The sequence below is a fragment of the Danio rerio genome, chromosome 16 (genome assembly GCF_049306965.1).
Source record: "Danio rerio strain Tuebingen ecotype United States chromosome 16, GRCz12tu, whole genome shotgun sequence".
NCBI classification, from domain to species: domain Eukaryota; kingdom Metazoa; phylum Chordata; class Actinopteri; order Cypriniformes; family Danionidae; genus Danio; species Danio rerio.
Window position 1 is genome coordinate 1,707,501 of NC_133191.1, and position 22,500 is coordinate 1,730,000.

Sequence of the window (22,500 nt, forward strand, 5' to 3'; positions counted from 1 at the left end):
ACTACACAAAAAATAATGTTAAAAATATGTTATAAAACAAAACCTCTTTCTGCCAAGCAGTGCTTTGAGGAGAGGGTTATGTTCTGATGTATTTAATATCATAAATGGGGTGCAGATTAAAGCCTGTATCCGTCCCAGCTGAGCCTGTGGGACTCACAGAAAGGTTACTAAATGTATCACTCCACCTACAGCAGGGAGATTTAAATATGGAGTTATAGTGTGACTGCAGTCTCCAGAGGGACGTGCATGCAGCTTTTTGTGCGCACATTTCCCACAACTCATCTATAACACACACTTGCAGAAAGTTCTTCTTAAAGGCCTGTTCACACCGACTATAAAAATAACTGCAGTACATTAGCATCTGCAGCAATGTTCTGATTAGGCTGCAGCGATGTTTTTCGGTCAAACATCAGTGATTTTTTTAATATTTAAAGTGTTGCTTTTGTTATAATATAATACATAATTTGATTGATTAAAACATTTTATTTACAGTTATCATTATTATTTATTCACTTTATTAATTACTGGATTATTTATTTACTTTAGGACTAACAATATGCACTAGCAAAATGAACTTATAGAGCCAAAAGGTTAAAAAAAAAAGAATAAAAATAATATAAAAAATATTAATTCATTAATTATTTTTTATAAAAATAAATAGAAAAACAAAAACAAAACAATGAATAAATTAAAAATAAATTAAAATAAAATAAAATAATATGCAAACAAATTGGAAAGAAAATTAATTAACTAAAAATTTTTTTTTTATTAAAAATTAATATAATTTGATTTAATTAATTTTCAATTTAGTTTACTTTTTTATTTGTTATTTATCATTTATTTATTTTATTTAATTTATTATATATTTTATTTTATATAATTCTTTATTTATTATTTTATTCTGTTTTTTATTTTTTATTTTATATTTATTTTATTTATTTATTCATTGTTTATTTATTTTTTTTTTCATTCATTTTTTTCTATTTATTTTATTTATTATTCATTTAAAATAATTTAAAAATAAAATTTTGTAAACTAAACCTCGTACACTTGTATTGGTCTAACATTTCTCTCTGTTTCTCTTAGTGCTCCTTTTTAAAGCCTGTATCCTGTATACTAAATTAAATAATATAAATAAATAAATAAATAAATAAACAAAATATTTTTTTACAAGATTGTTGCATATGTACAGTCTAACAAAAAACAACACATGAAATGAAATCAGCAAAATTTGAAAAAGTGACTTGTAATATTTAAATATTTAAAGTGTCGCTGTTATATTTATAGCATGAACTAATCTCACAGAATTATCATTATATTAGATTATTATTTATCGTTAGAGCTGAAAATATAATCAAAGTAATACCAAAATTGCAGTATGGCTTATTGTGATTATTCAAATTTAAGAGTTGCAGTTTAATTATTTACGGATTGATTTATAAAAAGTGTTTCTGACATCTCAGAGTGGCTTGATGCACAGACAAATGCTGTCTTATTATAAAAATGCACGTTTATAATGGTTATAACATTCAGTTTAAACAACTTACAAACAATGCTTTATATTAATAATGCTTTACACACACTGGCCACTTTATTAGGTACACCTTACTACGGGTTGGACCCCTTTTGCTTTCAGAACTGCTTTAATCCTTAGTGGCAGAGATTCAACAAGCTACTGGAATTATTCCTCAGAGATTTTGCTCCATATTGTTGCTGCAGATTTGTCGGCTGCACATCCATGATGCCAATCTCCCGTTCCACCACATCCCAAAGCTGCTCTATTAGATTGAGCTCTGCTGACTGTGGAGGCCATTTGAGTACAGGGAACTCATCGTCATGTTCAAGAAACCAGTCTCAGTTCAACTGAAGGAAACTATGTTTTAACTATGCTGAAAATGTTCTCATTAATTGCTTATTTTGGGGTTGAACTATCTTTTAATGCTGTGCAAGACAGCACAAGACAAGCACTTGAATTAGAGTTTTATTACATTAAAAAACAGAAGCTAATCTGTAATTTAACATGGCCACACACTGCTCGTATGTACTCTAATGTGATAAAATGATTAGCGAAGTATTCAGTGCTATTCTATATCATTCAGAGTTAGGTTATAAGAGCACATCGGGTGAGATTTATGTAATGTATATATACAGTTACCACATGAAATATATCACATTATTCATACCGTGATATAAGATTTTGGTCATACCGCCCACCGCGAGCAGATGGTAAACCACAGCAGCCCGAGCCTTCCTGATAGATGTCATGCATAAAAAATACACTCCTAGGTTTTAAGAGTCGAGTGAGAAGATGAAGCTCAGATCTCAATACAGACACACGGATAAATGCATGCATCTGATCATGTGTGTGTGTGTGTGAAGCGGAGGTGATGTTCTAATGCTGAGTCCAGCTGTTTATTGATCCGTCTGTCTGCACAGGTCTGGATCAGTCAAATCTATCACACACACACACACACACACCTCTACTGAGTACCAGTGTGAGACTAATGAAACCTGGACACACTCAACAGAAGACAGCTGTAACCACTAACTAGGCCCAGACAGAAGCTGAGGACAGTTTTTGCTATTTCTGTGCAGAATTTTGGATTTATGCAGAATGATTTTGAGAGCATCAAAACTAAAAACTTAATATATGAAATAAAAATAACACCTTTTTAACTTTTTAATTTAATATTTACAAAGTAAATCCAATTATGTCCACTTATTTAGTAAACAAAGCAAGTCTCTCATATACAGGGCCGGAGCAAGCTGAACTGCCGCTCTAGGCAAAGGACGGTCACGCCGCCCTCAAACCTAAAGTGAAACCGCCCTAGACGCGGATATAACTGAGGCACGGGTGGCGAGGGTAGTTTAGGGGACGCCACCCTCTCTATTCTGCTGCCCTAGACGCGGATATAACTGAGGGCGCGGGTGGTGAGGGTAGTTTCGGGGACGTCGCTCTCTCTATTCTGCCACCCAAGACGCGGATATAACTATGGGCGCGGGTAGTTTCGGGGACGCCGCTCTCTTTATTCTGCCACCCTAGACACGGATAAGGGCACGGGTGGCGAGGGTAGTTTCGGGGACGCCGCTCTCTCTATTCTGCCACCCAAGACGCGGATATAACTGTGGGCGCGGGTGGTGAGGGTAGTTTAGGGGACGCCACCCTCTATATTCTGCCACCCAAGACGCGGATATAACTGAGGCGCGGGTGGTGAGGGTAGTTTCGGGGACGTCGCTCTCTCTATTCTGCCACCCAAGACGCGGATATAACTGTGGGCGCGGGTAGTTTCGGGGACGCCGCTCTCTTTATTCTGCCACCCTAGACACGGATAAGGGCACGGGTGGCGAGGGTAGTTTCGGGGATGCCGCTCTCTCTATTCTGCCACCCAAGACGCGGATATAACTGTGGGCGTGGGTGCCGAGGGTAGTTTCGGGGACGTCGCTCTCTCTATTCTGCCACCCTAGACACGGATAAGGGCGCGGGTGGTGAGGGTAGTTTCGGGGACACCGCCCTCTCTATTCTGCCGCCCTAGGCAGCCGCCTAGGTCGCCTCTATGGAAGCGCCGGCCCTGCTCATATAATAACTCAACTAGAAGACAGAGAATATTAGTTTACACACTGTTTTGTAAATAAATCAAATGTATATTTTCATATTAGTCAATAATATAACTTAAAAACGTAATAAATATAAATGTGGGTGGCACGGTGGCCTCACAGCAAGAAGGTTGCTGTTTTGAGTCCCGGCTGGGTCAGTTGGTGTTTCTCTCAACTCAAAAATACGGCATTTACTCTGGCTTAGAACTGAAGGCTCAGCAAAAGGCTGTAAGACTTCCCTAATTTTAGGCAAACGTTATTTTTTTCTTAATGACATGCACAGGTTAATCGCTCAGCACAAAACTAGCAATGCGAGCTAACGGAATCATATGTAGTTTTGATTTCAGGTGCACTTTAAAGGGACTTTGACGATACACACTGAAGCGGTGTTTGAATGTCAGCCTCCGCGGGGGCTCTAATTGCACACCCACTCCAGCTAATAGGGCAGCGTGCAGAAGTTTACCACCGCATCGCCTTCAGGTTTCATTTCAAAGCGTCCGCAGCCGTTTGGCCCTCACAGGTACTAAGTCTCCTGCCTGTGTTTACCATTCTCTCAGAAAGCGCCGCTGCTAGCATAGGTGACTGACCTCAATTTCTCTCACTTTTCTCTCCTGCAGAGCCGCTGAATAACTGCTCATAAATAACGGCGCTTTGTTTGGCTGCGTCCGAGGCCGGCTGAAGAGAAGGCATTCGCTTCTGAATTTCTTTGTCCTAACCAGAAGTGCGGCGCAAGTTCTCCTTGATGGGTTTAAAACATGTAGGAAAGTGAACGCTGAAGAGATTATTCTATTTATCTTCAGACCTGAGGCTCGACTGGCCAGAAAAAAAAGAGCACAGAGCTTTAAATAGACGCAGCTGTGATGCTGGAAAAAGCCTTGGAAAGAGCAATGGGAAACTTAGGGTGCTTTCACACATAGATGTTTGGTTTGGAACCTGGTGCATCTGCCCTGTTAGCTCGGTTGGTTTGAGCATATGTGAAACCCACAATCATAAGCCACAGCCATATCACCCTGCAGCCCAAGACCGGTTACTCACTAAAGCTAAGCAGGGCTGAGCCTGGTTAGTACCTGGATGGGAGACCACTAGGGAACACTAGGTTGCTGTTGGAAGTGGTGTTAGTGAGGCCAGCAGGGGGCGCTCAACCTGAGGTCTAAGTGAGTCCTAATGCCCCAGTAAAAGTGAAGGGGACACTACACTGTCAGTGGGCGCCGTCTTTCGGATGAGACGTTAAACCGAGGTCCTGACTCTCTGTGGTCATTAAAAATCCCATGGCACTTCTCGTGAAAGAGTAGGGGTGTAACCCCGGTGTCCTGGCCAAAGTCCCTCTCGGCCCATACGATCATGGCCTCCCAATCATCCCCGTCCACTGAATTGGCTCTATCACTGTCTCTTCACTCCACCAACAGCTGGTGTGTGGTGAGCGCACTGGCGCCGTTGTCCTGTGGCAGCCGTCGCATCATCCAAGTGGATGCTGCACACTGGTGGTGGTGTGGAGAGACCCCCCTCATGATTGTGAAGCGCTTTGGGTGTATGGCCATACACAATAAATGCGCTATATAAATACACATTACATTACATTACATTTACATTACACAATCGCCCTCTCATTTGCACCAAAACAATTGATCTGAGATGTAAATGAGGTGGTCTGGGTTTGGTGGAAATAGAGCATGCTTTGTGTTTATGCTTGGCCTTTCTTTGGCTCTGTTAAAACCACCTCATCAACTGTGATATCTTTTATGAAATAGTCGCAATTTTGATCAGAAAAATCTACTTTTTTTTAACAAATCGTGAAGCTCTAGGAATTTGTACCTGTTTCTCACACTGGCCGTAGTCTGCACCCTGGTCGACCTGAAAGAAGGACAGTTCTCCGCGGTTTTTGGCCATCTCGATGAGACTCATGGCGGTGCGGACAGTGGAGTTTCGGGCATGCACAAACACCATCACCTGAAACACAAACAGACAATGGAGATCAGTTAGGTTACGATCACCGTATGGAAATCAGCTGAGATGGTGAGTTGCCGGACCACAACTGAACCTCAGAAATGATCCAACTCAAGCACTGTGCATAAAATGGTTGGTTAGTTGAATGACTGACTGACTGACTGGGTGGTTGGTTGAATGGTTGATTGATTGGTTGGTTGGTTGGTTGGTTGGTTGGTTGGTTGGTTGGTTGGTTGGTTGATTGATTGATTGGTTGGTTAGTTGGTTGGTTGGTTGATTGATTGGTTGGTTGGTTGGTTGGTTGAATGACTGACTGACTCACTGACTGGGTGGTTGATAGAATGGTTGATTGATTGGTTGATTGGTTGGTTGGTTGGTTGGTTGGTTGGTTGGTTGGTTGATTGATTGGTTGGTTGGTTGGTTGATTGATTGATTGGTTGGTTGGTTGGTTGGTTGATTGATTGATTGGTTGGTTGGTTGGTTGGTTGATTGATTGATTGGTTGGTTAGTTGGTTGGTTGGTTGATTGATTGGTTGGTTGGTTAGTTGGTTGGTTGATTGGTTGGTTGAATGACTGACTGACTCACTGACTGGGTGGTTGATAGAATGGTTGATTCATTGGTTGGTTGGTTGGTTGACTGACTGACTCACCGAATGATTGGTTGGTTGGTTGGTTGGTTGGTTGAATGACTGACTGACTCACTGACTGGTTGGTTGATAGATTGGCTGGTTGGCTGGTCTGTTGATTGGTTGGCTGTTTGGTTGAATGACTGACTGACTGGTTTGTTGATAGGTTGGTTGGTTGCTTGGTTGACTGACTGACTGACTCACTCACTGACTGACTGGTTGGTAGGTTAATAGATTGGCTAGTTGGTTGATTGGTTGACTGACTGACTGACTAGTTGGTTGACAGATCAGTTGTTAGATAAATTGGTTGGTTGGTTGATCAATGAATTGATTGACTTACAGGTTGATCAATTGCTTGCTGGATAAATTGAATGTGCATGTAATAAGTTCCCTAGCTAATAGGGAGAATTGGTACTTAATCTAAAGTGTTACCAAAATGCTCTTCAGACATTTCAAATGTGCTTTCTATGTTCATTAAATCCTTTTTATGTCAACAGATATAGTCACAAAATGAGACTTTCCAATTTTTGCCTTTTGTATAATACACAATTTAAAGATAGTCTTGTGGGAACAACACATTCACACACATAATTTTACCTGTGCTGCACCCCCCCTCCCCCATACCTTTACACTCATTTTTAAATGACCTTTTTTGACATAACAGTAGGGATTGTCCGCATTTGACCCAGTGTTAGGTTAAAACAACCCAGCACTTTATATAGTGTTTGTATTTTTGACTAAACAAAGGTATATGCATGCTTAGTTTAATAATCAATAAGACATTTGGGTTAGTCACAGAGTAAATATACTTACACAAAGTTTTTCCCCAATGCTTGAGTTTTTGCACATTGATTCACATTAAACAATATGTTTTCATGAGACCCTTTTTTTATTATTATTTGTATGTTAAATAGATAAATGGGAAATGGGTTACAGTGCTTGTTCTTCTACATGGTTCTAACTTCTGGATTATTCTCAGAGAAGGCACATGTGCAGAAGGGCAGAGCGGCGTCTATGTGCCATATTAGTCAAAGGACAAAAGAGGCTTGTAATATTCCTATTACACTCAGGCTGCCCTTGCAAAGCAGTCAATACCCCAGACAAAAACAATCAATAACAGAAAAACAAGACAGTTATGAGATGGCAAAAGACCATCTCTCTCTCTACTGTTCTGGCTGTCCTTAAACAGAAAGTACTGATGGTGTACAAGACACTTGGAGACGAGAGTAAAGCATTACAGTACACAATGCAGTGAATTTAACTCAAAAACAATGACGGAAATCATGGGGAAACCCAAATAATTTGCTAAAAATTACCAATTGAGATACCGTTGAAGTCAGAATTATTAGCCTTCCTGAATTATTACCCCTGTAAAAATTTCCCCCAATTTCTATTTAACTGAAATATTTTTTGAGCACATTTCTAAACATAATAGTTTAAATAACTAATTTCTAATAGCTGATTTATTTTATCTTAGCCATGATGATAGTAAATAATATTTAACTAGATATTCTTCAAGACACTTTTATACAGCTTAAAGTGACATTTAAAGGCTTCACTAGCTTAATAAGGTTAGAGTCGGGTAATTAGGCAGGCCATTGTATAACAGTGGTTTGTTCTGTAGACAATGCAAAACAAATATGGCTTTAGTGGGCTAGTAATATTGTACTTATAATGGCTTTTAAAAAAATTGAAAACTGCTTTTACTGTAGCCGAAACAAAACAAATAAGGCTTTCTCCAGAGGAAAAAAATATTATAGGAAATACTGTGAAAATTTCCTGAATCTGTTAAACATTATTTGGTAAATACATACATAATTAAATAAATAAATAAATAAATAAATAAATAAATAAAATCTGAGAAGGGTGAACAATTTTGACTTCAACAGCACATCAATTTTTGTTTGCAACAATTCACCAATAGTGTTTTTAATTCAAGTACTAATTAATTTAATTAATTCATAATTAATTCTCTCTAATTTATTAATCAATCTTATTAACATTTTCAGACACACATAGAGTGCATGCTGACCTACAGTAACCTAAACTAAATTTACCAGGCATTTGATCCTCAGATAACCAATTTTTGATACGCAAAAAAAAAAAAAAAAATTTGGCAAGTTTGTATTCCAGCACGAATAAATGGTTACCCATGCAAGATTACATGTATTATTGTACTGTTTAACGTCCATGTGCGAACATAGGCGTCTATTAAACTATATAAACTATGCGTCTAATTTTATGCTTAAATGTAAACACAAACACCTACATTCCACAAACAAAACGAACATTGGTGCTGGTGATTGAATATTTACTCACCAAGACAAAGTGTTTGATGCGGTTATGCATTCACAATGGTGTGAACCATTATAGGGGTGGTCAAATTTATATGATCTATTAATTACATTTTTAAAACTATTATTTAAGATACAGATCAGTGCAAACTACTACCCGCTATTTACAGTTCACATGAACGGGAAGCTGCGACCCTTTTTGTTTTGAATTATGATGCAGTTTCCAGAGAAACAGAATAGTAAATGAGAAAGCGGTGGGCGTGGCTTTGTTTTTACTACTGCAAGCTGATTGGATGTAGTACATTAGGTGTTTCATTCATAAAAATGGGGAAAAAGGTTTGGGGAGAGTAGTTACAATCTAACAGACTCCTCCTCACCACCATTTCTGTTTGTTGATGGCTAAACTGACAGCTGGAGTGGGCGTGGTTTAGTATGTTAGCAGACAGAGTTAAACTGAAAACAAACAGGAAGTGCATTTTCAGATTTCAATATAAGATTACAAGGCGAAATTATTAATTTTTTTTCCTAATTACAGGCACAGATTAATCGTTCACCACAAAACTAGCAATGCGAGCTAATAAAATCAATACGGTAAATTTTGATTTCAGGTGTACTTTAACGTGCTGACCCCCATATTTCAAGTGTTAATTAGGAGCCCAAAACCCCCATATAATTCAAACCCTGGATAAATTCGTGAGTGCAAACTCTGTATTTTACTGAGACTAAAGCTCACAGTCATTCACCATCCATGACACTCGATGCCAGTTGGGATTTTAATAGGGGTCTTAAAAGCACACATCGATGATATGCGGCCTTGAACAGACAAAACGAGTATAAACCTGTGTGTTATGACATCCACATGATGGAAAACTAAAAAAAACACAGCTGCCACAAGCAGAGCCTTGCACTTGAGGACATTTAATAAAATTATAATGGTATCTTTAAGAATGCATTTGGATCTCTTTGACAACCTTGCAAACTTGAGATGCAATGATGATGAAAAAACTCACTCAATGCAGCATACAAGTATCTTCTACTGCATTAATGCGCAGGTGGTTAAGGGTTTTATTTGATTTCCTTCTTCATTTCTCTTAAGAATTTGCTTTAGCTTTCCACTGCTCATCCTCATAAAGACTTTAAGAACTTTAAGGCAATTTTAGTAGTCTCTTGTACACAAATAACGCATAAAAATAATAATGAATACAGCTGCAAGCAGCAATTATGGGTTCAAGCGGTGTTAAATCAGGTTTTTTTTTTGCACAAATTTAACAAGTATCCTTCAGTAAATCTGTAACAAATAATTCTATTTCAGATCAATCGACATGGAAAAAGTACATTTTACTCCTTTTTAGCCATTGTAGTATCAGTGGCACTTTCATTGCTGTATGTATATTTTTGACTCTTATAAAGCATAAAAATAGAGATTAGTAAATATTTAGCAGATATTAGCAGATATTTAGCAGATACTAGCAGATATTTAGCAGATATTAGCAGATATTTAGCAGATACTAGCATATATTAGCAGATATTTAACAGATATTAGCAGATATTCACAGATATTTAGCAGATGTTGCCAGATATTAGCAGATACTTAGCAGATACTAGCAGATATTAGCAGATATTTAGCAGATATTAGCAGATATTAGCAGATATTTAGCAGATATTAGCAGATATTAGAAGATATTTAGCAGATACTAGCAGATATTAGCAGATATTTAACATATATTAGCAGATATTTAGCAGATGTTAGCAGATATTGACAGATATTTAGAAGATACTAGCAGATAGTAGCAGATATTTAGCAGATATTAGCCGATATTATCAGATAATAGCAGATATTTAGCAGATATTAGCAGATATTAGCCAATATTATCAGATATTAGCAGATATTTAGCAGATACTAGCAGATATTTAGCAGATATTAGCAGATATTTAGCAGATACTAGCATATATTAGCAGATATTTAACAGATATTAGCAGATATTCACAGATATTTAGCAGATGTTACCAGATATTAGCAGATACTTAGCAGATATTAGCAGATATTAGCAGATATTTAGCAGATATTAGCAGATATTAGCAGATATTTAGCAGATATTAGCAGATATTAGAAGATATTTAGCAGATACTAGCAGATATTAGCAGATATTTAACATATATTAGCAGATATTTAGCAGATGTTAGCAGATATTGACAGATATTTAGAAGATACTAGCAGATAGTAGCAGATATTTAGCAGATATTAGCCGATATTATCAGATAATAGCAGATATTTAGCAGATATTAGCAGATATTAGCCAATATTATCAGATACTAGCAGATATTTAGCAGATATTAACATATATTAACAGATATTTAGCAGATACCAGCAGATTGTAGCAAATATTTAGCATATATTTAGCAGATATTAGCAGATATTAGCCGATATTAGCAGATATTTAGCAGATCCTAGCAGATACTAGCAAATATTTATCAGATATTAGCAGATTTTTAGCAGATATTAGCTCTACAAGTCACCTCCTATCAGCTATTACTACATATAAGAAGACATCCGCCCTAATTCAAGATGAAGCTGAGATGTTCAATGCAATAAACACACATATGTACTGTCATGTAAGCTATGCCGTAATGAGCCAGCAGAGAAGTGCTGTGCACAGTCGCAGTGGATGGGTTGTGCTCAGCGCTGTTTCTCTGTTTGTTTTGAGCTGCGCTCTGCCACGGTCAGTACCTGGAAGCAGAGCCGGCGCTTTGGCATTCGTCGCAATTGTTTGGGCCTGCAGGATAATTGGTAGCTAATTAATTCATGATTGCTAATTTAAGAACAGCCTTCCAAAAAACACAAACATGTCCTTGACCACCTGCCAACATGTTTCTCACCAGCGCTCATCGCAATCTGCTCTTCTTCAGAACACACACAGACCGAGAGAGAGAAAGAGGGGAAATATGATTATGGATGGACAGAAAACTGATTTAATGAGCTGATCGCTGTACCAAAGACAAGTTCAGAACAATGAATAGAGAGGCATGATGGGTTTGACTGAATCCTGCTGCACTGATCTATTCAATAATCCCCCATTCTTCCTCTTACTGTTGGTCATATACAGCCTCTCTCACTGAAATGACTTCTAGTGGGATTTTATTGATGATTCTTCAAGCTGTATTTTGAATTATGGTGTGTCATCATTGAATTTATTATATATATAAGCAATAAACATGCAATACTTTCTCATACGCACTTGTACATGGCATCTTATATCATATTCAATGCAATACTTTTCTCCATTCGCATTTGTACACAGCACTGTATAACCTGTATATTTATAACACATCTGTACATACAATTCAACATCCAGGTTTTGTTGACTAACTGCATCTCTGTTTAATGTTTATCGCATTTCTTTTTTTCCATATTTATTTTGTGTTGTCACTTAATGTTCACTGGAAGCTTCTGTAGCCAAAACAAATTCCCGGCGTGTGTGAAGCACACTTGGCAATTAAACTGATTTTGATATATATATATATATATTTATATATATAAAGTCAGAATTATTCGCCCCCTGTTTATTTTTTTCCCCAATTTCTGTTTAACTAAGAGAGCAGATTTTTTAAGCACATTTCTAATTATAATAGTGTTAATAACTCATCTCTAATAACTGATTTATTTTCTCTTTGTCATGATGACAGTAAATAATATTAGACTAGATATTTTTCAAGACACTTCTATACAGCTTAAAGTGACTTTTAAAGGCTTCACTAGGGTAATTAGGGTAACTAGGCAGGTTAGGGTAAAGTTATTGTATAACAGTGTTTTTTTTCTGTAGACTATTGGAAAACAAATATAGCTTGAAGGAGCTAATAATATTGACCCTAAAATGGTATTTAAAAAATTAAAAACTGCTTTTATTCTAGTCGAAATAAAACAAATAAGACTTTCCCCAGAAGAAAAAATATTATCAGACATACTGTGAAAATTTACTTGCCCTGTTAAATTTCATTTGGGAAATATTTAATAAAGAAAAAAAAATGAAAGGGGGCCTATTAATTCTATATATATATATATATATATATATATATATATATATATATATATATATATATATATATATATATATATATATATATATATATATATATATAATTTATAATTTAATTAATTTATAATACTATATCATTAATACATCAAATATAATTTATTTAATTCTTTCTCTGCATTGTTATAAGGGCATTGTCTGCTGGTTTGTTTTAATGCATTTTGTGATAAAAAAAATTGAAATGTAAATTAAAAAACGCAAATTAAAAACAAAATACAACTAGATTTGTTTTAATGCCGAGGATTGAGTTATGATACATATTGGCCACCAGGGTCAAAAATTAAAGGGATAGTTCACCCAAAAGTGACAATTCTGTCATGCTGTGTTGAAAACAAACGAGGATGTTTTAAAAAATGCTTGTTGCTTTATATCAGGGGTGGCCAATCCTGTTCCTGGAGAGCCACATTCCAGCAGATTTCAGTTGCTACTCATATCAAACACACCTGCCTGTAATTATCAGGTGGTGTTCAGGTCCTAATTAATTGGTTCAGGTGTGTTTGATATGGGTAGCAACTGAAATCTGCAGGAAGGTGGCTCTCCAGGAACAGGGTTGGCCTCCCCTGCTTTATATGTCTACTGTTATACCGTTTAAATCAGCTCAACGATCTGTGGTGAACTTTTAGCTGTTATTTAGATGAACTGTTTTTGATTACAAACACTTTAATTGTGAGTACAGAATAACGCCGTGTACAATATCTTGAGTATATTGAGTAGTCAGTCACTTGAGTAGCGCTACAGCCTCTGCCGACAATAATAGCCAACATGGTGGCTCAGTGTTTAGCACTGTGGCCTCACAGCAAGAAGGTCACTGGTTCGAGTCCCGGCTGGGTCAGTTGGCATTTCTGTGTGGAGTTTGCATGTTCTCCCCGTGTTGGTGTGGGTTTCCTCCGGGTGCTCCGGTTTCCCCCACAGTCCAAACACATGCGCTATAGGGGAACTGATCAACTAAACTGGCCGTAATGTATGAGTGTGTCTGAGTGAAAGTGAGTGTATTTCATACCTGTCAACACTCGCGTCTTTTCCAGGAGTCTCCCATATTTCAGACCCATCCCCCGCCACCTTCCCGTTTTGTTATGTCTCCCAGAAAATTACCGTAAACTACTGCCGACCTTGGTATAGTATTCGATCGCATTGGCCGCCCGAAATCCGGTGCATAGTTACTTTCCTGTTTCTCAGCTGTGTTATTCAGACACCTAACCCCCAACACCAAGCCCCCCCCACTCCCGTCACCAAGCTACAACAACCCCCCCTAAGGTATGATGTGTATGGGTGCTTCCCAGTACTGAAGTTTTTCCACTACGTAAAACAAATGCCGTAACAGTTGGCGGTTCGCTCCACTGTGGCAACCTCTGACAAATAAGGAACTAAGTTAAAGGAAAATGAATGAATGAAAACAAGTGGATTGTTACCTGGATTAGATGAGCAAACTGCATCGATGAATGTACATTATGACACAGAGCAAGTCGTGCAGAGGTAAATCTAATCTGCTTTCTGTTCATCTTCCTTCATCCATTTGCATGCCACTTGAGTTGGCGACAACTTATATTTGCACATACAGATGCAATCACTCAAACCGTTCATCTTGTCAGCGTATGCATGGAGATTGAATTCGCCGGCATTTCTTTATGTTCTGCCGCACAGTAGTCCTACAAAGATCCATAGAGACCTCTGCAGCAAATAATTTTTATTACACTTTTTTGCTCCTGTGAGAAAGCCCAGTCCACAGTATAACCACGGCCTCTGTAAGCGTATTAAAGTTCCATCTGCCTCCTGTCTGCCAACCACTGGCCCGACAGGGGGGCTAAGGGGGCATTTCATAAAGAAAATTCAATCCATCATGCTCCCACGTGAAATTAATATATGTCACAGCCACTTCTGACAATTTAATATCAAGCTGAGAGAGAGACGCTCCCCACTGTACTGCTCCGGAAAGAGAAAGGCCTGCCATCTTTCCAGCTCACCTCCAGTCTCAAATCAGCAAATCTCTTCTCATTTCGCTCATAAATGATTTAACCGGTAGTTCAGAACGCGGTTTAATAGTGCGGGCACATTATATAGTGGATTCCTCAAAGGAACTGGATTATTCCAAAATGTGATGGTATTATATTGATATTAATGATGATGATAATAAGTGAATAAAAGAAAGACAATACATTAATGAATTATTGAGAGAAATAAAAAAGAAAAGAATCAATGAATAAATGAAAACATTTAATTAAATAAAATAAATAAAAATAAATGAAATGAATAAATGAAAGAAAATAAAACAAATCAATGAATAAATGAAAAAGAAAGAAAGAAAGAAGAAAATAAATTAAAGAAAAAAGAAATTAATCAGTTAATGAATAAATGACAAAAAAAAAATAAAGAAAGAAAAGAAATGAAAGAAAATTAATAAAAAAGAAAGAAAGAAAATAAAGGAATCAACAAATAAATTAAGAAAATAAAGATGAAGAAATAAAAAATAAAGAAAATAAAGCAATGAATAAATAATAAAAATAAAATAAATTTATATATTAATGAATAATCAATGAATAAAGAAAGATAATAAACAAATCAATGAATTAATGAATAAATTACAAAATAAAGAAAATAAATAAACAAAAAAGAAAGAAAATAAATTAAAGAAAAAAATAAATTAAAGAAAGAACGAAAACAAAAATAAATAAAATAAATCAATCAATGAATCAATGACAAAAATAAAAAAGATAAAGAAATAAAAGAAAACAAAGAAAAGAAATTAAAGAAAAAAGAAAACAAGGAAATAAATTAAACAAAGAAAGGAATGGAAGAAAGAAAGAAAATAAATAAAACAAATAAATTAATGAATAAATGACAAAAATAAAAAATATGAAGAAACAAAAACAGAAAACAAAAAAGAAAGAAAGAAAATAAATGAATCTATGAATAAATGACAAAAATAAAAAATATAATAAATAAAATAAATAAAAGAAAATAAATTAAAGAAAAAAGAAAGAAAACTAATTAAAGAAACAAACAAAAGAAAAAAAATAAAACCCATGAATCAATGAATAAATTGCAAAAATAAAAATGAAGAAATAAAAGAAAATAAAAAAAGAAAATAAATGAACCAATTAATAAATTACAAAATAAAAAAGATAAAGAAATAAAAAATAGAGAAAATAAATCAATAAATGAATAAATAGATAAAATAAAATACTTTTATTATATATGATAAATTACATAAATGAAATAATGAAATAAAAGGAAAAAATCAATGAATAAATGACAAAAAGAAAGAAAGAATCGACAGCAGGTGATTGAAATGAAAGCACAACCCTAAGTAATACATATACAATCTAGAACACCCCCCCCCCACCCCCCCACCCCCCCCGCCCTTTTCTCTCTCTTTAAATAAGCAGATAATATTCCCCTCTGTCACTGACCGTTAATCTTTAAGAAAATTCCAGTATGAAGATCCTCTAAGTCTTATTGCCTACACAGGCCTAAAGCATCTAAAGGCTAATGTCAGACCTGTCTGAATGTCAGTGCATGGGCAAACAAACGGCGCCGGAGCGTTTTCTCTGAACTAACTTTACTTCTTTGAGCCATTTTTGCAATGACATTTAATTAGCAAGTTTCAGAACCATTTTCCAGAAAAAAAGACGTCAGATTCCCTCAAGGTCACACTGGTGTCCTAGCAGAGCGATCACATGTTCAGCACACTGTCTTCATTACACACGGCACATGCTGAAGTAGTCGCCTGGGGCAGGGGTTTTAATTCATGTTTCATGAATTTATTTTGTATTGAGTAAAGACAGACAAATAATCATTTAACATGCTGTGCTTTTGTATTTTGTGACCTATTACGCAATATTACCAAACAAACCTATTACAATCACTTTTATAAGGGCTTAAAACACAGCAGTGTAGCAACAGTCTGAATATAACCCGCTACTCTGCAGAAACACTTTGATTGACATTCTCCCTTTGCACGTGTCATCAGAGGAGTAAAGCCCCGCCCACTAGTGACCATCTCTCCCCCTCATTAGCGCAGGGCATTAATCTTGTTTTTTTGATCTGCCACTATGCTGACACACAGGCATCTGTAGCTCCGCCCTCTTCTGAAAAGAGCACAATCTCATTTGAATTTAAAGCGACAGTCACCAAAACACCGCAATCAGAATCAAAGCTTAAAATGGATCATTCATTGATTTTCCTTCAGCTTAGTCCCTTATTTATCTTATATAATAAATTAACGCTTTCAAATAACTAATGGATGGAAACTATCACTGATTTCTCACTAGAAAGCATTGTTGCTTGTCAAATGCAGCCTGTGGCATGCGTAATAATATTGTCAGAGCTACACATGTGTCTGGGTTCTCTTGATGAAGTCAGGTCTGGATGAACAACCTAAAGTAGAGTTATGCTGAGTTTAGACAGCAGGATTTTCAAAGTAGTGGCGTCACAGATGTTTTCACACTGCATGACTATCTGCGGTAGCGTTCTATCGCTGCTGTTTACACTGTAAGATGGGTCACCTATAGCTTTCGTCATGAGCCAGGGCTGTGTTCAAAGTGCACTGTGAAAGGAGCACAATAGTAAACATGAAGATCGCTAAAACTGAACTGTAAAGCTATTTTGAAAGCAAATGACACCTAAGAGAGATGACTTTAATGCTTTTTTAAAAATCATTCCAAGTTTAAATGTTGGAACATATAGGGGCATAGGGGGGATAAGTGGGATTAGAACACAGCCAGGAACTATGTTTCTAACTACAGCTCCAGAGGTGTAGTTGCAAGTGTACAAGTTTGCGTCGCAGTTTGCGAATGTTCACTGGAATGACAGATTTGGGAAATGCCAAATCAACAAACTATGTTTGTAGACCTTAGTTGACTAACGATGGTTTTCGGAAACACACCCCTGGTTGTGATATTGCTAAGACGACACGTCAAACAGACACGGGTGCTCCTGCCAAATTTCCACTAGTCGTTCCTCTATTTCTTGGGTCCAAATAAACAGAAAAAAAACGCTTTTAACTTCTCAATGCGGAGGGTGAGTCTTGTCGCAGTTTGTTTTGTCCTCTGACTGGGATTGTCCACCAGGGTTTTACACTCATGGAATTTACATGATAACAAGTAAACAATGGCGTCTGCGGCTATGTCCATTTCCATATACTGATCTCTTTTTATTGTACTATGCCTAGGTATACACAGATTTGCATTATTTTCATTAGGGGACCTTTAAAACACTCCAGTAGCGTGAGCTTGGCTTGAGACCCTCTAAACCAGGGGTGGGCAAACTCGGTCCTGGAGGGCCGGTGTCCTGCATAGCTTTGCTCCAACACTAATCAAACACACCTGAACATGCTAATCAGAGTATTCAAGATCACTAAGGCTGCGTCCGAAACCGCCTACTACATTTGAATTTAAACGTACTACTCGGCCGTTTGAAAAGTGCGTACTATGTCAGGGGTTCCCAAACTTTTCAGCACGCGACCCCTAAAATAACAATACCAGTGACTCGCGACCCCCAATATCCCCTGAGGTGGTTATAAATACAGAAAACTTGCATGCAATGGCGCACACACACACCAATACACCAAAGTCTGTTCTTCATTACATTTTTTTAATGTATTTCAGTGCTGTAAATGGGGCAGAAAGTTTAACCTGGTGTTATAAAATCAATATTTAGACAGCTATTGCTGTCTTTAAAATAATGTATTTACCCCAGAGGTCGCAATCCAATAGAACAAGTAAATAAGCTACTATAGTAACTATAAACGGCTGTTTTTTTCTCTTCAGTTGGTTATGGATAAAATATGGTAATTCTTATGGTCTAATAATAATAAGTACATTTTTGGAAATCACCAGGCGACCCCCCTTCATTGTTCCGCGACCCCTGAAGGGGTCCCGACCCCCACTTTGAGAACCACTGTTCTATGTAGTATGAATGTGAAAAGTATGAATGGAATTCGGACGTACTACATTCGCCATTTTGTCATGGTGACGTGACCTACCTGCGTCAGTTGCGTCGCCTCACTTCCATTCATAAATTCTCTCGCGGGGCATTATGGGATAGCGCAGAGTGCATGGGATGCGCACTCCAGAATCTCGCCGAGTAGTAAGTCATCCGGGCACTTCTCGCATACTGATTTTCGGATTCTATGAATTCGGACATACTACTCGGCTCGCATACTGATTTTAGCATACTATATAGTATGGAAGTATGCGATTTCGGACGCAGCCTAGGAATCTATAAGCAGGTGTGTTTGATTAGAGTTGGAGCTAAACTGTGCAGGACACCGGCCTTCCAGGACCGCATTTGCCCACCCCTGCTCTAAACTGATGGAGAGAATATGATTAGATTACACTATACTGCTATTCTGTCCATGACCAGTAACAGTTATGCACCCTATCCAGCAAGAGAAGTTTGGACAGCATCAAGAAGAAACTACACACACACACACACACACACACACACACACACACACAAATACAAATAAATCAAAGTGAATATGTGAGCGGCACAAGCTCACGCAAGTATTTGCAGGGTGGGAGGTTGTGTGCTGGTAAGAGTGGAGATTTATGAGATTTGGAAATTGGGTTCAGGACGAGGCACGGGCCACAGCTGACCTTCAGCGCCGGGAACCCAGGAATGATGATTTTCAATTAAACCGCTAAACCTTCCCCGAGAAGGCCTTGCTCGCTGCCTTTCATTGTGTTTCTCCTTGAGGAGACGCTTCCTGAACATACTCAAAAAGACAAATGACGATCAGGAGCACAGATCAGACACGGCCATACAGACGGCATGTGGAGATTCTTCTCACACACATCCTCCATAATGAGGTCACAGCGTCCCATACTGTTCACACTCTGTCCTCTAGACATTAGCAGCAACAGCGACACTTCTCTCACATACTGCTATTTTTAGTTACTGAACCAATCGACAGATTAGGAACAACAGCGGCCATGTGTGTGGATAGAGATCTGTCCAATGGGAATGTGAAAAGCTTTAAAGTACACCTCAAATCAAAACTAACCATATTGATATTTTTAACTTCATCTTTGCGAGTCATTAAGAAAAAAAAAAAAAGTTTGTCCTTGTCATCTTTAATTAAAATCTGAAAATGCACTTCCTGTTTGTTTTCAGTTCAATTCTCAGATTAAGTCTGTCTGAGGTATTGGGTGGGGCTAACATGCTTAACCACGCCCCCTCCAGCTGTCAGTTTTGACAACAAACAGAAATGGTGAGCAGGAGGAGTCTGTTAGGTTGTAATAACTCACCCCAAACACTTTTACTTTACGTGCATACTATTTTTTTTTTACTTTATTATATTAAATTTTATAATATTATGTTAATAATAATAATAATAATGATTTTTATTTATATAGCGCATTTCCAATTGCATTATATAGCAATTTTATTATATTGTAATATATGAATATAATATTATATTTTATTGTATATATATATATATATATATATATATATATATATATATATATATATATATATATATATATATATATAACATATATAATGCAAATGTTGATATGATTTATTTACAATACAGTTTGTAAACTAATATTTTCTGTCCTTTAGTACATCTATTATATAAGAGACTTGCTTTGTTTACCAAATAAGTGAATGCAAATGGACATGCATTGTTAATATTCAATAAAAGTTAAAAAGGTATTATTTTTTTCATTTCATATATTATATTATATAAGTGTTAAGTTGCGATACTCGTAAAATAATTCAGCCAAAATCAGCAGATTCTTTACAAAATTCTCTGCAGAAATAGCAAAAAACGTCTGCAGATTCTGTCTGGCCCTAGTCCTATGTTATCATATGCAATCATGCCTTCAATGCAGAATCATTTCAACCGGTGCTGAAAAACATCCCGTGAGTAAACTAGATCAGGTGAATCAATTCTCCGCATTTGGTGTGAACGTGTGCCGTTACAATGTGAAATGCCCAGCTGACATTTACATTTGTTCTATTTTTATTGCTTCCCTTGTTGTGGATTTTATAATTGTAATATATAATCAGTGTGTCGTTTCCAGGCCTACATGACTGAAATGAAATACACTCTTTTTCCACCAGGTGGCACCACGGTGGCTCAGTGGTTAGCACAGTCGCCTCACAGCAAGAAGGTTGCTGGTTCAAGTCCCGGCTGCGCCAGTTGGTGTTTCTGTATGGAGTTTGCATGTTCTCCCCGTGTTGGCGTGGGTTTCCTCCAGGTGCTCCGGTTTCCCCTACAGTCTAAAAACATGTGGTTGTGGCCGTAGTGTATGAGTATCTGTGTGAATGTAAGAATGTATGAATGTTTCCCAGTACTGGGTTGCAGCTGGAAGGGCATCTGCTGTGTAAAAATTTTGCTGGAATAGTTGGTGGTGCATTCCGCGGTGGCGACCCCTGATAAATTTTCCACCAAGACATCCCTTCCTTTCAAACGGGCAGCGGGTTGGTTATAGAGGCCAAAAAAGAGCCTGACATTCAACATGGAAAACACATGTTCAGAGAATAACTAACTGTATCGCTATGTTTCAGACAAACAAATATGTTTAATAAGCATGTTTCTTACACATCTGCAAACATATTACGCTATTTGTATGCTTTAGAGGAGTCAAATACATTTATTTTTGAATGGGTCCATATAGGGTTGCAGGAGATGAGGAGTGTGCATGGAGCTAGAGGTTACACATTCAGATCTAAATCATGATGACAGGATCTGGACTGAGTGGGATCATAACCCAACCTTCTCCATGCCCTTGACACCATACACATCCCCACACTCCAACCAAAATATCTATGAAACGTCTGCTAAACGACAAAGAGTAGAAACCGATCCTGCCATTACCTGGTGACCCGCTTTAATCTGCTTCAGGACTTTTTCATAACAAACCTCCTCCATGTCGTGCAGCTGTTGGACCTGTGACCAGAGGATAATTATGTAGACATGTCATTGTTTTATTGTCTGATCGTTCAAATATGACTCAGTAATCACTATATTTGGAGTTTTCTTGGCTGCTGCATACCTTATTTGTAGTCTTGATGCCAACGAAGCTCTGGCCAAGTGGAACAGGACGGAAACGGCTGTCGAAGTAGAACAATCCAATGAAAGGGTTCACATGGAGGAAAGTCGCCACGTCCAGGTAATTTGGCAACGTTGCAGAGAGACCGAGTATTCGGATCATACTCTGGGTCGACTCCACCTAGAGGAAAAATGGAGACGTGCTTTAAAGTGCACTCAATCATACTAGATCTAGCTTGGTCACCAATGATTTGTTGGGTGGATCAGGAATCTATTGGACATTTAGCAAGAGGGCTATGTCTCTGTGCACCAGCGTTTCTACAGGCTTCACGTTAAATTTGAGACTTTTAAGTTTACTTGAGACGTTTCAAGTTAAATTTGAGACTTTTAAAGACATTTTGAAGACTTTTATGAATTAAATTTTATTTTACAGGGCTAAATGCTACGGATTGTTTTGGAATATCCCAGTTAGAACATCTTTTTGCTTGATCTTTCAAGAAATTATTACAATTTAATACATTTATCAATACAATAATTGAAAATATATATAGGACAGGTCAGCAGTACACAAATGGATAACTTTTAGACAAATGTTACAGTATAAGAGAGTAATTAAATACTACTTTTTAAATTCAAAGTTAAAAGTTTTAATGGGATTGGAATTGATGGGGATTGTATGGGTGTTAATGGTCAGATTGGCTAAACAAGAACAAAGTAAAATTAAGACCTGTTAAAAAAAAGATTTAAGACCAACAACACAATATTTCAGGAGATTTAAGACTTTTTAGGGCTTGAAATGTATCGTTTGAGATTTAAGACTTTTTAAGACCATGCAGATGCCCTTGTTTATACAACAGTCCATGGCATAATTGTATATATTAAAAAAGAAAATCAAACAGAGAGAGTCTAAAAATCCTTTCGAGAACTACTTTCTTCCGCAGTTCATTCAC

The 22,500-nt window shown here is 37.1% G+C and overlaps 1 protein-coding gene across 2 annotated transcripts in view; it reads right to left on the reverse strand.

Moving 5' to 3' along the window:
• Nucleotides 1-22,500, reverse strand: part of ascc3 (activating signal cointegrator 1 complex subunit 3) — a 260,712-nt gene that overhangs the window by 100,553 nt on the left and 137,659 nt on the right. For both annotated transcript variants that reach the window (XM_073925683.1, XM_073925682.1), the window contains exons 12-14: nucleotides 21,555-21,731; nucleotides 21,377-21,448; nucleotides 5,407-5,541 (exon numbers count right to left, since the gene is read on the reverse strand). In XM_073925683.1, coding sequence (XP_073781784.1) covers nucleotides 5,407-5,541; nucleotides 21,377-21,448; nucleotides 21,555-21,731 — 384 coding nt within the window. The remainder of the gene's footprint in view (nucleotides 1-5,406; nucleotides 5,542-21,376; nucleotides 21,449-21,554; nucleotides 21,732-22,500) is intronic.